The sequence below is a fragment of the Acanthisitta chloris genome, unplaced genomic scaffold (assembly GCF_000695815.1).
Source record: "Acanthisitta chloris isolate BGI_N310 unplaced genomic scaffold, ASM69581v1 scaffold3455, whole genome shotgun sequence".
Classification (NCBI taxonomy): domain Eukaryota; kingdom Metazoa; phylum Chordata; class Aves; order Passeriformes; family Acanthisittidae; genus Acanthisitta; species Acanthisitta chloris.
In genome coordinates, this window is record NW_008673004.1 from 121,902 (window position 1) to 138,262 (window position 16,361).

At 38.9% G+C, this 16,361-nt stretch overlaps 1 protein-coding gene across 1 annotated transcript in view; it reads right to left on the minus strand.

The window, feature by feature from the left end:
- Nucleotides 1-3,007: 3,007 nt before the first annotated feature.
- The window catches only part of SORCS2 (sortilin-related VPS10 domain containing receptor 2), a gene marked incomplete at its 5' end in the record, with an annotated part of 91,325 nt that continues 77,971 nt past the window's right edge, over nt 3,008-16,361 (minus strand). Inside the window, 4 exons of the mRNA XM_009074728.1 lie at nt 3,008-3,031; nt 3,371-3,450; nt 5,618-5,775; nt 14,801-14,903. Of these exons, the coding sequence (XP_009072976.1) occupies nt 3,008-3,031; nt 3,371-3,450; nt 5,618-5,775; nt 14,801-14,903 (365 nt within the window). The remainder of the gene's footprint in view (nt 3,032-3,370; nt 3,451-5,617; nt 5,776-14,800; nt 14,904-16,361) is intronic.

Below are 16,361 nucleotides of genomic sequence, written 5' to 3' on the forward strand. Positions count from 1 at the left end.
GACATCTTCTCTTTCTTGGCCATTACATCACTCTTCCTCTCTAATAAATTTAACTAAAACATGTAAAAATACTACGTGTGACTAGCACTTGTGCATAGAAGCAACTCTGTGTTTCAGAATACACATGTATCAGGATTTTAAATACATATAAAGGTAAAATGCTAAGGTATCATGGATGTAGTTCGAGAGATTTGAAAACTAGCACTAGTGAGCCTTTGAATTTAAAGATAAATCAAGACACCATGAATGAGAAATTGGTAAAAGGTTTTGTTTCCATTTTTAAAATAATTCATTTTAAAGTTGCTCTTGCCAGGAAATCAAAGGTTTCCTTTATTATCTGCTGGGTATTATGATTACAATTATGGTAATACCAACATCTCTCTAGAAAACACTGTTTTTAGGACATGACAAACCAACCTCACAGGAGTGTTGCATGAATCAAATTAATAAGCACTGAAAAGCATTATTACAGGCACTACATTGTGCTAAGTGTTAATTAGAGTACCAAGCAGTTAAATATGCCACCATGTTCCAAAGACTCCTGTGATCAGAGACACAAATCACCCTGAATTAAATGTATAAAAGTAGCCATTAAAGCATAAATTAGATGTGTGACCTAGTTCCAATAGAGTCTGTTGCCAATTAGACTAACCATGGGAAAACAACCATAAAGTAGAACTTCCATCCCATCCCTTGTCCATGAGGCTGGTTTGCCACTCACCTGCCCTATACAAATAACCCACTTCAAACTTATTTAACAGGAACAAGTAAGATGTTTGCAAGACTCTTTTATTCTCTGCTCCAGCTCATTTCCACCAGAAAAAGCAAGAAGAGCTGCTGAGGAGGGAAAGATGCTCATGCAACAATCCCAAGGGCTTCCAATGCACAACACATTTTGTATTTGCACTTGTTTCAAGAAACCCAGACTCAGATACATGTAAGACCTTAGATTTCCACACAGTCTGGCATACCACAGTCAGCTAGAGCATTGCTTTTCCATCAATAAGTTTGCATGGCACTATACAACTAAATAGGCAGAAATTTTAGAACAATTTTTGAAATTATTTTCCTGAGCAGTTTGCAAGTGCTTTTCAGAATCTTTACTCTAACTTTTCCACCTAGTTCCTCACAGTAAGTTTTTATAACTAGATTTTTTTTTTTTTGTGCTTTACACATACATCCTGTGGGGTCTGTGAGAGCCTACAGTACTACACTGAATTATTACACCCCAGTCCGTTGCCTTTGATGACAATATGCTCTAGGATATCCACAGCTACATAGAAGAAAGACTCCAATGCATACAATGATTTTAAGACAGTTCTTTTCTATTTTACCAGCATTCATTATCATGTTTGCTTATTCTAGATGATGTAGGTAGCTATCTGTATCCTTCTCGAACGAGGTGGTGTGCGAGTTTGTCACCAGCATCAGTATGACATTCAGTGAGTACAGAATTATTTATTCTCCATCAAAGGCAAAAAGTGAAGTGATTATATAGGTTTCTGAGGGAAGCATCCTAATCCCAGGCAGCTGTGACACACAGGATGCCAGAGGTTTAAACTCATCACACCACGCTCGGTTTCCTACACAGCTACAAAAACCACAGAGAAAAGACAAGAGGGGTGTGGATTCACTGCACTGCTGTTCCCTAGGGATGCAGAGGTCAAGAGTAGGAAACTCTGACCCAACTCACAAAATTGGGATTAGGAAATTCTGACCTGACTCACAAGCCTTTCTGCAGGCAGTTTCACCCTCCCTGCAGAAATGGGGGCCAGTGGTGACAGGGACAGAGTGACACCCTGTGGTGATTTGAAGGAAATATGAACCCCTAAATCCCAACCCATCCTCCCCATGACCCTCTGGATTGTCAAACCAACCCAAGCAGAAAATGCCAGGTCAGATTTTGCCCACCCTCTGCCTGCAAGGGCAAAGAGACAGAGGAAATTCCAAACACGGATGCAGTGGGAAGGGGACGGTGGTGCTACCCAGCCCTTCCCAGAGAAGAGCTCTGACCTATCCAGCACCTCTGTCCTAATAGGAAATTTTTAAAAAAATAAGCATACAAAGAAAGCTTAAAAGAGGTATTTACACTCTCCAGAAATTTAAAAAGAGACAGGCCACCAGCATAGGGTTTTACAGGATAACTCATCTGGTAGCTGCCACTGTCCTAGAGGTGCTTGCTCAGGAGAAAAGAATAGAGCAACTGAAATGACTGTCTGCAAGTGAAGGCACCTGGTCTGGAAATAGCATCAAGCTGGTGTTTTTCTTTCACATGGGGTGGGATAGGGGGAGGGATACTGGTGCTGATAGTTTGTCAGGACTTGCTACACTTACAAGAGCATTATCGCATATTATGAGATATCCTAATTAACATTTTACTTCCTTTAATCCACAGAAGGGCCTAAGCCTAAATAGATTAGATTGTCTCACACATGTTTAAGTTAAGAGCTCGTCTCAACTAGGAGTGCATTTGTCTCTCAGTCCTCTCCCAGTACAGAAACACTTGGCCTCCTAAAAGAATTGTCATTGTGATCAACCAACCATCTGTCCTGGTCTAGTCACTTGTGTAAAAACCACCTTTTTGGGCTGAAGAGTCCCAGCCTTATGCTGAATACCTCAATTCAAAATATAATTAAAAAGTTACAGTCAATAATTCTAAAAATAAACATAAAGAACTAGAGCATATACAGAAAACAAATAAGGTGGCATTGAAGGTGCCCAGGGCTACAAATTTGCTACCATAGTTTGAGTTTCCATTGTAATGAGTTCCCAGGCCATAGAGTGAACACAAGACATATTATCCTTTGCCCTTGGTAACGGATGATGGACGCTTTTTCCCACAGGACTGATAAGAAACCTCCTCTCCAACAGCATGTACAGCCATATTTGCAATTTTGTGACATCACCAGGGAAAAATAAAACGGTACAGAGAAGAGTCTTTCGGGTTTTGTGTTCAGCTGCGAATATCAGCTAACCAGGTAACTGTGCATCTCCCTGGAGTTGATGCTCAAAACCACGCCTGAGTGATTGCCTATGAAAAATACAGAAACAAAAGGCCAGCATTAGTGTTTTCAGGCACTCCACAAAAAAATCCCCCTTTTATTCCAGCGTCATGTCAACTGCATAAGACAGTGGCTTTATCAAACAACAGGTCAGGTGAAGGTTGGTGCAACAGCTCCATGTACCTACAGCACACTTTTGCGCAAAGCTTTTGCTCATGGTGGTGGATTTGTGGTGAATTCCTAGGGTTTCTATCCCAGTGACAGCATAAGTTGGTTCTCTTTGTGGCTTATAAAGGTGTAGTTGTCTCGAGGGGTGCAGGTGAGGGAGGAGAATGGAACCTGAGGCATCCATTCGACATGCCACTGACCTGGGACTGGACACTGACCGGCATCAGCAATAAGGGAACTCTGTAGCTGTTCAAGTTGCCACTTCTCCCAGAAGGAGTCACTGCAAGGTAATGATGTTGAGGAGTCCCAAGGTGGGGGTTGCGATAAAGTAGGCAACATAAAATATATAGAAAACAAAAAAAGTGGATGGGTGAGTCTGGAAATACTGTACTGTGGAAATTCAAAAGTCATGAGAAGAGAGAGAACAAACAGAAACCCAGGCCTGTAACTCCCTGCTGTGCATGGAGTGGAGGCAGCTACTGACATCTCCCAACAGGGAGGGAGAAAGCTCACCAGAACTAGAAGGGATCTCCATAGCCTAGGAACCTTCTGCAAATAATGTCGTAAACCAGAATTTAATATAAAGCAGGGATTATAGCATGTTTCATAGTCTAGCCAGACAAAACAGAGTATCTTTAATAGGAATGTTTTCTTGGCAGTACTGAGCAATACTGGAGCTAGTGGAAAGCATTGCAAATAACAAAACAGTAGAGTGAGCAGGAGTATAGTTTTATGTCTTAAATAACATCTTCTGTCTAAAAGCTGTACAGTAGCTGACAAATATGGATGATTATGATCCACAGAAATGAGCTCTTCGTGCTCTCCTGGAAAGGCTGCTGGTACTGACAACCTGGCAGAAGCACAAATCACCTCGAGATCTGCATTTGCTAACTGCCTTAAGTCATCAAAACATCATGTTGTTGTACTCTTTAACCATAAAATAATGCTCTGCCCAGACAGAAGATTTTTGTTTTCTCTGAGTAACAAGTGCAGGGCAAGCAGAGATCATTTGTGAATGTGTTACAAATCAGGGTAGCATTTCTTTATTCCAGCATCCCAAGCTGCCTTTTATAAATAGGCCATAAGGGATTTTCTACATTAAAAGAAGTTATGCTTTTATACATTACTAGAGCTATTTGAAAGCTTCACTTTAATAGGCATGTCTGCAAAGACACTATTAGCATTCAGCTTCTCCTCTAAAGACCCTGGAGATGAGCTGACCAAACAATTTTAACACAGACTTTGTTTTTTTAGGGCTGTTTTTGGAACTAACTGTGGTAAAGTCAGTAGAGCAATCAAGGTCATCTTGCAACATCAGAACAAAAACACAGTCATACTCATGCACAAAGGTTGTCAAAGTGGAGATAGAAACACACAAAGCAAAGCAAGAGGCTGGATTCTTCCCTTGTGCTCACAGCTAACACCTTGAAGAACCTAGAAGCGGCACACAGTTCAGCAAATGAAAATAAAGACATCAACAACAAACAATAAAGGTGAAACCCAAGAGAAAGAAATCTCTCCTCTGACCAGGTTCTGTCCTTCCCCAGGCTACCTCTGGTGCAGCTAAAACACATCTTCTTCCATGGGGTTCATGAAGACATTACCGTTGCCTTTCACACCATGAACCTACTGCTACAAATCCCAAAGGCTTTGGGTTATATGATTTATTTTCACCAGATGTGCAGAAATGAAACTGGGTGTTGTTTCCATTGTCCTACACGTTTCAGAAGTGTAGAAAGCAGTCTGAACACTATATAAATTTTACAAGAAAGGAACTTTATAGAGCAGCACTCCATGTTAGATTAAAACTAAGCACAGCGTGCCAGGACATGCACACACTTCCACCTGCCACTGAAATCGTTTGCACTGAGGGATACTCACAGAAAGTTTCCCCCATGGGTTCCTTATAACAACCTCATGAATACTAGAAAGTTAACTGCTAAATTAAGGAAGATTTCTGATACTTTTTATACATGAATAAATTTAATGTTTCTAATCAAAAGAACTATAAATGCCACTGGAATAGGATGGCAAATATAGCAATGGATCTCCATACAATCCATCTGAAATCACGGAAGCATTGACTCTACAAATCCTTCTGGCCTAAACTCAATTTTCCACTAATTCAGGGGATTATTGAGTTAATTCAACTGTTGCTGATTATATCCTGTTCTACTAAATATAATTTATCTCTAAACTTGCCCAAGTCAGTCTCCTGACATTAAACTACTATCTCTGTGTTCATGCTTTATGTAAGACGTTGTCCATACATTAGCCTGTATTCCAAGCAAGCCAAAAGAAGGCAACTGCGATACTCCTTTGTTAGTAGTGACACTACTTGCATCTTCCTGAGACTGAATGGAAAAATGAAAAAGAGCTAAAATGAAAACACGCATCAATTACAAATCAGTTACTTAGGAAAATTTAAAAACTAAAAACAAAGTTACCTCTTGCGTTACCTAGTGTTTGAGAGTCCAGATCATCATCAATAAACTCCTCACCCTGGATGATGTTCTGGGTGTCCTCACTATGATTAACAGGGCTTGTCATCTCCTGCTCTTTTTCGTTGTGCATCTGGGCGTAGACATTTCTGCCTGGAAGTTTCCTAAATCCAACAAGGAGAAAAATGTTGTGATGGAGTTCTTTCATGTTGTACTCATGCTGGCACCAGAGCAGAACTCCAGCAGAGCAAGATTGTTCCAGGATCACAAACCATCACCAATCCCATCCTTCCTTAATTTTGTGATCACAGTTTATGCTTATCAAGTCACAGTTTTATGCAACTGCCTTATCATGATGTTCATCCCAACATAATAATTAAGCATCAATTTTGCAGTAAGATCAACAGAAAATGAACAATGCTGAAAAAAAATTATAAAAAATCTATTTTAAGAACTCAAGCAATTAGAAGGCCCAACAGGCATTCATTCCTGGTCCCAGGTGTCTTCACAAACATTAAGTTGGGCTATAATCATCATCACACCTCCCTGGTGAGGTGGGCTGACATTGAAGTGTGATAGCATCGAAAGGCACTTAATAGCCTATCAGGGTTGAGGAGAAGGAAGCAGAAGTCCAGGAGACAGGGAATGGAAAGGGAACAGAGAATGAAGAACCAGGAAGCCAGGACTGAGGAGGTAAGGAGTAAGGAGGTAAAGAGGCATTGATAAGGGCACAAGACAGGGGAGGCTGGTGAAGTTAAGCAAGGAGCACTGAAGGAGACAGAGTATAAAGTTTGACCCAGGACTCCTGGGAACTGATGAATTAGACAAAACTCTCTATAACATTTCATTCACTAATTCTAACTGGAATACAGAGAAAGAAAAAGCATGTTATTAAATGTTTCTATCAGCTCCAATGAACAATTAGCACCATGGCCGAGACTGGGAGGCTTATGACTTAGTATTGATAAAGGATTCTTAACTAGATTAACTTAAATTAGACTTTGTAAAATCAAAGGGAAATGTAAGGAACTTCTAATTTTGCAATAGAATTCATGATTTAAACATTTCTCTAGAGCCATACCCTTTGTGCTGTATCTGTGTTCACCTGCAATCTGCCTGGGCACATGAGGACATCCTTTCCTAGGCACCAAGCAGACACTACAGATTAGGAAGTTGCAGGCTCTGAGCTCCAGTTCTGACACCACCAGAAGCAGCTTGGCAGCTTGATCAGCATGACAGCAGATCATGTCTGTCAAAGTCTGTGCTTTAACACAGATTATTGCAATGGGCAGACAACGAGAAGAAAAGGGCAGAACTGCTGAGGTTAAGCTGCATTTTCTGTTGAGTCCCTTTAGACAGCGAGAAAATAGAAAAAGTGACACTAATTTTTAGGCATCTCTCTAAAAGCCACCATCTCCTGCTCCATATTCTAGCATCAATTTGCAAGCTGGATAAATAAACAGATTGCTCTGTTGTCTCTAGGATTTTGAAGATGACCTGTCTTTAAAATGTCATTTCAGAAGAAAATATCTTTTGCAGGTGGCATCATCTTAGACAGAGACAAAAGTTACTGCAGCAAACTGTTCTGAACAGCACCTTCCATTGCATCAAAGTAACTAGAATAAATGGAAATTGCTAAACAATGAAAGATAGCTGAAGATTATATCCCCCTTTTAATTTGAACAATCCAAATAATTATTTGTGTCCTATATAGCTACACACACACATCTATATAGGTATGTCTTTGCACACAGACAAAATTTGATAGACATATATATTTAATATGGACAAAAATTAGGTATCTTAGCCCATTATTTATAAGCAGCACAAAGAAAGAAATCTGACTTGTCTTGCTCTTTTCGGTATCTCAGTGAGCATGCAGTAAATAAAGCACAAAACTAGCCAAATGCCAAGGACAAGGATGGAAAGAAGATCTGATGGCACAATGGTGTGCTATTACTGGATGTGCAGAGGGTCCAAGAGTGCCTCCAGCACAAACATACACATAAAGCCAAGCCCTGCATCACTCTCCTTCTATTACATGGATTAAAAAAGCCACGTCGCAAGAGGGAAGGACATTCCTCATTATCAAAACAAATACATTAGGTAATTAATTTTGATTCTTTTCACTGGGGCCAGTAACTCCAGAGTGTTTTTAATGTGTGTGGTCATGTGGAAAACAATATTCTCTCAATGAGACATGCATCAAACCTGTCAAATTGCTCACTTTCACTCTGCTATCAAATGCCTAAGGGAGACAAAACCCAGAATTATCTTTGTAACACGTCTGCAGAATTAGCACATATGTTTCTGCAATAATTAGGGGACCTTTTCAAAACTATTTCTGACAGACTGTAGAAGCATCAATGGCATTCTCAAAATAATTTTGACATAATAAAAGTGCTGTCCCTCTCAAACTCATATGGCACACCAGACCTTTGCATTTAAGGAAAGGGAGAAGGGGCTGGTCTGACTGCTGTCTGCCCAGGCTGAAGGACCTGTATAAAGCTTAAGTGCTCAGTACTCCCATACTTTGCTCCTCACACTTACCAAGGAAAGCACCTTAGACTGCACCATGGAGTGTGGATAGGAGGCAGGAGAATATTGCAGGTCTTGAGAAGACATAGGTTGTAGGCATTAAAACTTTTACACACTACAGACATCCCTACGTGTTTCATATTGGTTCAGTTTTACAAGGAAAAGGCTCAACCAGACTGAAAAAAATTATAGTCCAAGCCCTTTCAAGAGGCATTTTGAACACATGTGCCGGATGTTCTGTTTACAAGGGACAACCACACTGTGGGATGAAACAGGATGTGGATACTGAATCCTTGCCTGGGCCTGATTCTGGCAATTTTCCAGTTGCTCCTTACTGCTCTAACATGTAGGAAGGAAGTTGCTACCTCTAATTACACAGAGAGAAAAATCCAGTGTGCCCTGATGTGCTTTGCTCTTCTCAAGAAGCAGTTAATGTTGAGTCCAATGCAACTGTTTGAAGTAGGCAGAGCTTGAAATGCTTTGGTCTACATAAAAGACTATTATGAAAGCATGACAAGACATGAAATTTGACCCAAGAGATTTATATCAGCAATATGAAAATGGAAAGCATATTTAGAAGAAGAGACAAAAAGATTATGCAATAGTTTCTTTTAGGGGGTTACTCTTAATCTGCAAAAATTCATGTGCTTCACATCCATCACTGGAGACAATTACATCTGTGGAGCAGCACTCCGTGGTTTACATTTTTACTTCTTTTTGTTTTCCCTGTAGCATTTTATTTCAATCATGAAGAAGAAGAAATATTCATGCCTTCTTTGAGGACCATAGAAATACAAGTTAGGGATGTAATTCTGCACAGTACTACAAAAGAACATCACAGGACCTGTTTTACACCAGTTGCTCCAGGTCCCACACCTTTTAGAAGATTTTCTTCCTACATGCCCAAATTCTAATCAGTTCATACCCCAAATTGTTTGCACTTAAAAATATTAAGAAGGAAGGAACATCAGGAGGGGGATGAGCTATCTATTCCCACTCATTTAAACTTTAATTTATTTGGCTTTCAATTCCTTCCTCGTGGAGCAAATATTCATTTGCCTTTATGCAACTCCATTCATTTTCCAGAGGCTTGATTAAAATTCTGTTTAGTACAAAAAATAAGAACATATTCACATGGCAAAGGACATGGAATAATGTAGCATTCTCTTGGAACTTAAATAAAACTAACAACAATATTAATCCATTAAATAGAATACTTTATTGTGCTGTTGACTTTATTATCTTTGGATTAATGTTCAGATGACTGACTTCTTCGTGCTTTAAGGCACTCCTGATGTACTTGCCTCTTTAATTTCAGAAATCTTTTCTGCATGCTATTACTTTGATATCTGAGGAAGTTTTTATGAAATATTATGGATCATTAAATTAGTGTCTGTTTTTTTATCACGTAGAGGCATGGATTGGGACTAAACTTGCTCTCATGGAACATAAAAGTAGTATAAGCAAGGTGGGGAAAAAGATAGCTTTTCTTCAGAGACTGAAAATGAGATAGTAAGTCAATGAGGCAGAAAGATAACACAGTTCTGCTCCAGATTGTGGAAATGACCCAGGAGGGGGTTCATTTACCAGAAGTGGCACTTGATAGTAGCAGGGGAAAAAGGAATACACACAAAATAGTATAAATCTGGGTGGAGAGAATTCATAGTGATTTGTGAAAACAATGTATGCAGCATTAAGTATGCTCGCAGCAGTTTGCATGCAAATTAAAATATGTAGATTTTCATATTCTTTCAGAGAATCAAATTTGCTACAATTAAACCAGGTAAAATACATAAGCAGAAAAGCCAACTATTTGCTGTAGCTTGGCTACTCTAACATCCTGCTGTTATACAGAAATGAAAAATAAGAAGAGGATGATTTCAGAGCTTCCCCTAGTAACATGATGATTACATGGCAGCTTTGATGTGGCTAAAATATCATTTTCCTTTCCTCCACTTTGCCTGGTGCTATTTGCCTTCTCTATACTGTTGCCCAGGACCCCACACCACAAAGCTTGTTCTGAGAGGATGAAGAAATCTTTTCAGGATGGTAATTTGAAACCCACAAAAAATATCAACATTGTTTCACAGGAAATGGAAGAAGTGTGTTTTTACTGAATCAAATCTAGTAGGGATGGTGTGGTATAAAAAAATTTGCATGCAGGTTCCAGATCTGCATTAAAAATCAGTCCTGATTTCTCAGAAATATTTTCCAGGTGCTTCTGATTGTTGTGGTCAAAAGAAGCAGCCGCAGTCCATTTTAACTGGATGCTTAAACAACTGAAGCATACGAGTAAGTATTGCAACATATTGTTTGCTTGAGGCATCTGACGGGTGATTTTCATACTTAGAAAGTAAGAGAAATGAAAAGGCACATTACTCCTGGCTTGCCCACCATCCACATTTGCTGGTTGCACTGCCTCTCATGCCACAGCCATGGTCACATTTAACAGCTAGGTATGACCTCTTGTTCCTTCCTGCCATGCCCAAAATTTCCACCCCAAATTCTCTAAACTAATCTTTGCTCATTTGTGGGCTAATATTAGAATTCATTATTAAAATCATTAGCACTAATAATTTAAAATTTACTTTTCATTTATGGGGTAAAAATACCCCTAATATGAAGTGTTTATTCTGATCACAAAGGATTAAATTCTTGCCTGTCTCATGACTTTTCTTGGCTTTTTTAGCTACACTTGGGATTGCCAGGAGTCACTTCACGAGCTCTGGGGACTCCAGTGCCAGTTTTTTAAGCACATGTAGCAAGAAGTGATTGGATGCACAAAGAAGCCATCAGATAAAGTTGGGGTGGGGGGAAGGTTCAGGAATGGGGAGGTGAAATGATTAATGATTCCAGTTTTTCTGAAATTAGAACAGAGAGCAGCAGCCTTCCTTGTCAATGCTTAAGTATTTGGGATTAAGCCATATCAAAACAGATGCGACCTATAGTCACCTAATTATTAGCTAGACAGCCATGACAGCTCTGATTATCCAGCAGACCCTAGAATTTTCAATCTGAGTAGAGTAGTGGGAAAACCTGCAATTTTCATCTTTTCCATTTAATGGGCATTCCTTGAGGATTGATGAGATGGTGTTGGTTTTTACTATGCATATAACTGATCAGCCCAAATCCCACCACCCCATATGAATCTGCCTCTGTTTTTCCCCTTCCCCCTACCTAATTAGCTGAAATTCTCTCTTCACTTTCTGCATATGAGGCATCTGATACAGAATCTTATTCAGGATTGCTATTTTTAGATTACTGCTCTCCCCCCAACTAATTTTGTAAGACTTACTTCTTGTGAGGGACACCAATTTTTAGCACTAGATATTACAGTTTTCAAAAGATGAGAAATTAAACAGGAGCAGCAAGTTTCATCTTTGCTTATGAAAGATTAATAAACAAGAGGTATTGGATTAGTCTCTGAAGTCTTGTCAACACCACCTTTCATTTCCCAGTTTGGCTTGACAAAAATTAGTATAAATTAAGACCCAAGACTTACGACATGATTTTCAGAAATAATCTGGGCAGGGAGGACAAGTGACCAGGCTTGGGGACAAGGGGCCTCCATCTTCAGGAACCTTGGGGCAGTTTGGGCAGGTTGCTCCATTTTCTACCCAAGCTGTAGGTCTACCCCTGTTTTCTACAGCTATTTTCTCTTTACTTTTCATCACACGTCCTGAACTTTCTCATTTTAACTGCAGGACATGCTCTCACATATGAAGGGGTAACCTTCCGGCCAGTTCAGTCACCATCTATCTTCAAGCCAGTCATTCCATCTTGCAACTTTCCAGGTATCAAACTTAACCTTAAGCAAAGAACAGTCCTTTGGGTCAGCCAAGAGAGAGAAAGAGAGAGGCATATCCATACAATCTCTTGCATATCACCTGCTTTGCCTGAGCCCATGGCCAACTGCAAACCCTGTAGATCCAATAACTGTAGTGATAAAACTAGGATTCATAAACATTTCTCTGATGTGTGGAAAAAATGAGTTTTAACCCTTGCAGGGAGTATCCAACTATTAACTTACATGAATGAAAAGAAGCACCATCAAATGTCTTCCATCTCCTCCGTAATTGAGTGAATCATACATCAAAATTATGGACAGTATTAAAATTTCAACACTTTACACATGTCTGTAATTTCTATGCGGAAATAAATCATATTTTTATTTGCCACTGTCATCTGTCTTACCACAGGGCCCAGTAAGTGTTACTCTTCTGAAATAATTGCCTAAAATTGAACATTTTTGTTGCCCGTGGCATTCTTTCAGCAAATTAATTTTTAATACACAGGCATATAATATTGACAAGCTGCCTTTGTGCATTACATCTTGCAACTTTTATATCTATAAAGGACAGTGAATTTCATAGCTTCAGTCCCTGTGGACCAGTTTGTAAACTTCCATACTCACTGTACTGACTTTAAAGGGACTGTACTCCCAACTAAGTACTCCCTAGGGATCCAGCAATTCACCATCCATCTTCATAAACACATGAAAGACTTTTTAAAAGGCATTAAATATTTGGTGGGAGAGGAGTTCACAGGGAGCACACAGGGAAAAAGCAATTTTTCAAATGTAGCACCGATTGGATGCTCAATATTCTTTGAAGACAAAATTGCAAATGAAGGAAATAAAAAAATTGTCATCTTTGAAAAACTTAGCAGGAATATTGAAAAATAATTTTGTCAAATAGCTCAGAAACAGATAAGATACAGCCTAAAATTGAATAGTACTGCATGGTCATTCATCAATGTCAACAGCAGTTTTCAAGCTACTCACAAACATTTGAATATATCTCAAAATTCTCCTCACTCGCATTGAAATTACCTCCCCCAAAATGTGAATGCAAATGATTTTCACAAATTATATAGAGAAGTGTGAAAGATATTAAAGCTCACAATTTGCAAATTGTATTCTATTTTCCTCCTTAATAAAAGCTCTATTTATGAAATAATGGTTCATTGAGCATTTCAGAAAGAATGCAAGGAAGATTATTTTTTATTCCTTCCTTGAATATTTTGTATCTCTTCTGCCATGCACTAATTGTGTCTGTTATTTAATTGCCCTCATTTAAGAGTCAATGAAAGTTATAAATCATACAGCTTTTGAAAGATATGACAAGGAAGTTTCATGATCTCAAACTGCAAACAGAAAATCCTCTATGTACTGCTGCTGAAATAATAAAATTACATCACATCAACCATTTTTATGCTTTTCCTTGCTGCAGGCACCTAAAATAGCAAAATGGATTTTTATTCCATTGTAAACAGTCTGATAGAGTACTCTGTGCTTTGTCCTTTAAAGTGACCAGTCACTATGACCTCTGAGAAACTTAGGTGCTGCAGTGAGAAAGTGAAGATTATTTTAAAAATTAAAGTGTTTTCTCCATAGACATAAAAATTCTTTAGCTAAACAAACTTACTTAAATGCTAGCTACACTTACTGCTACCACAGACTCTCTGCTGCGCCAGCTCTATAAACTTGTATTTATTTCAAATAAAAATCAGTCTATAAAAAATAAGGCAAATAAGTAGGAATCCTTACTGAGTAAGGACAACAGGACGATGATGAAGGTTTGTTTCCAGTATGCTCAAACCCAATAGCTTCTGAATGCCCCAGAAAAACAGAAATACTAAGAGGATATCCAATGATAACACGGACCCATAGAATAGTAGAATTTAAGGGTTGGAATGGACCTTACAGATCACCTAGTCCCAACCCCCTGCCCTGGGCAGGGACACCTCCTCACTACAGCAGGTTGCTCAAGGCCTCATCCAGCCTGGCCTTGAACACAGCCAAGGTTGAGGCAGCCACCACGTTCCTGGGAAACCTGTGCTAGTGTCTTACCACCCTCACAGAGAAAAACTTTCCTCACATCCAACCTAGACTTTCCCTCCTTCAGTTTGAACCCATTTCCCTTTGCCCTATCACTGAAGTTCCCCACCCAACCTGTAGCTGTGCCTGGGATTGCCATGACCCAGATGTATGACCTTGCACTTCATTTTGTTAAACAATGAACGAGAACACACACCCTAGCAACTCTGAATAAGGTCAATTGCAGACTAAAGATGTATTGGACTGTCTAAGCCTGTGTGGTTCAGGTTTGAGTATCTCACTTCCAGAACTATTTCTTCTGTTCACACACTCTAGAGTCAAATTAACATGAATCTCTTTCTGTCAGTCATTCTTTGTGGCATTGTCTCAGCAATTAAAATGTAATGTGTGCAGAATGAAACCCCAGAGCATTATGCACTTTGATAAAACTATTTTTTTAGGCAAATCAGCATTGCAGATTCACTCTTTGTCCCAATAGCTGTAGTTTATTCATAACTGTTAGGAGTAATGAGGAGAGAATGAATCAGAAATAATATTTCAGTTCAGCTCTGATTCTTGATGATATTATTTAGACAAACTGAACAAACTCTCCATAGTTCCCATATTGTTGATATTTACCTTGGAACACAGCAAGTGAAACAGGCATCAGCGCAGTACCTTGATCTCCAAAAAGTTGAGAAAAAGATGGTTTTGAAGCTGTGGACTTCCTGGAATTCTTCAAGAAATCTCCTTTTTAAACAACAGACTCCATTTTGCTTATCTATGGATAAATCTAATTCTTAAAATGTGTATATTGATTAAAGTTTACTTGCCTTTTGAACTTGTAGAGGATGAAAGCCCCGACTGCAACTAGACAGATAACAAAGAGAACCACAATAGCCCAGTAGCCACTGCCTCCTCCAATCCTCTGAGAGTCTGAAATGCAAAATAAAAGAACAGTTTAGCATGTACTTTTCCACAAGAGTCACATTCTTGAGCCTTATTTTCTAGGTACTTTTCCACATTAGTCACATTCTTCAGCCTTATTTTCTATTTAATTGTCAGGTCAAAACATTTGTTGCTATTTGTGCAACATCTTCTTTTCACACCATCTGTGGCCTATTCAAAAAGGCAACAACACAGAATTAATTGGTGACTTGTGACTGAAGAACAGAGGACCAATTCAAAAAACCTGCAAACAACAACGAAACCTAAGACCTTGAAGATTTAATGGTTTACATACTCAGGTTTGAGTTTATTTGGCAATCCAAAATTATCACAGTAAATGATCACACACCCTAGGCACATGCTTTGCAAAAACAGGGCTGTACTCATTTCACAGATGGAGAAACTAAGGCTTTGAACAACAAATGAACTCATCAAGGTCATAGATCAGTAAAGCCTGGAATGAACATGGGCTTCTTATAATCCCAGGCTTTTGTGCTGGCTAAGGAATGTCAGCCCTTTAAACCAGATGAGGTACCACAGAGAGATTGCAGCATGATTATACATTAGCAACTAGATAAAAGAGCTTTGTCTTCTACAGAGACCTGACAGAAAAAGCATCACACCAGCCTTTACACAAATTGATTATGGTCAGCTAATCTGGTCTCCCACAACACACTAAAATAAGAAAGAAGTATATACTCTGGGAGATAATACACAGAGAAAAATGTCAGGGCATTCTAATAAAAGATTCAGCTTTCTGGTTAAAACATGATTTTAACATCTCTCTGTTCAAAATACATACACATACTCTCTTCAGCCAGTTAACATCAACACACTGAATCCAGAGAGGCAGGAAACACATGCAGAAAACCCACTCTGTTTCCATTTGTTTTAAACAGAATAAAAAAACATAGTTTATCTCAGGACAGGATTAGAAATTTGGAGATCCTACAGTAACCTTCACTTTAGTTGATCTGAAGATCAGATACATGGCAGAGTTGCAAGCCAGTGTCTCAGACGGATGTAATTATAGCAGCAGAGTTAGTGGCTGATATAAGGGTAAAGAAACTCTGCATTCTCAGCAGCCAATACAGCCAAAGTGCTTTGAGTTCACCAGAGGTTTGTGGGTTTTTTTTAAGCCTAGTTGACTCTTCCTTCTGAGCACTGTTCTGTAGAATAGAGGTATTTACTTAATGTTGTGGTTACACAGAAAAAAGTAAGAAGCTTGTGATACAAACCACCAGGTATGACAAAATGGAAATACTTAAGGAGGATTTATTTGGTTGTGATTGCTAATAACTACCAAATGAAAATATAGACACACAGACATGTACACATGTATGGATATAGAATAACATATGTATATACACATATATATTCTTGTGGGTACCTATATGTAACAAGTGCCAAGTAACTATACACATGTGTGTATATATATATATATAT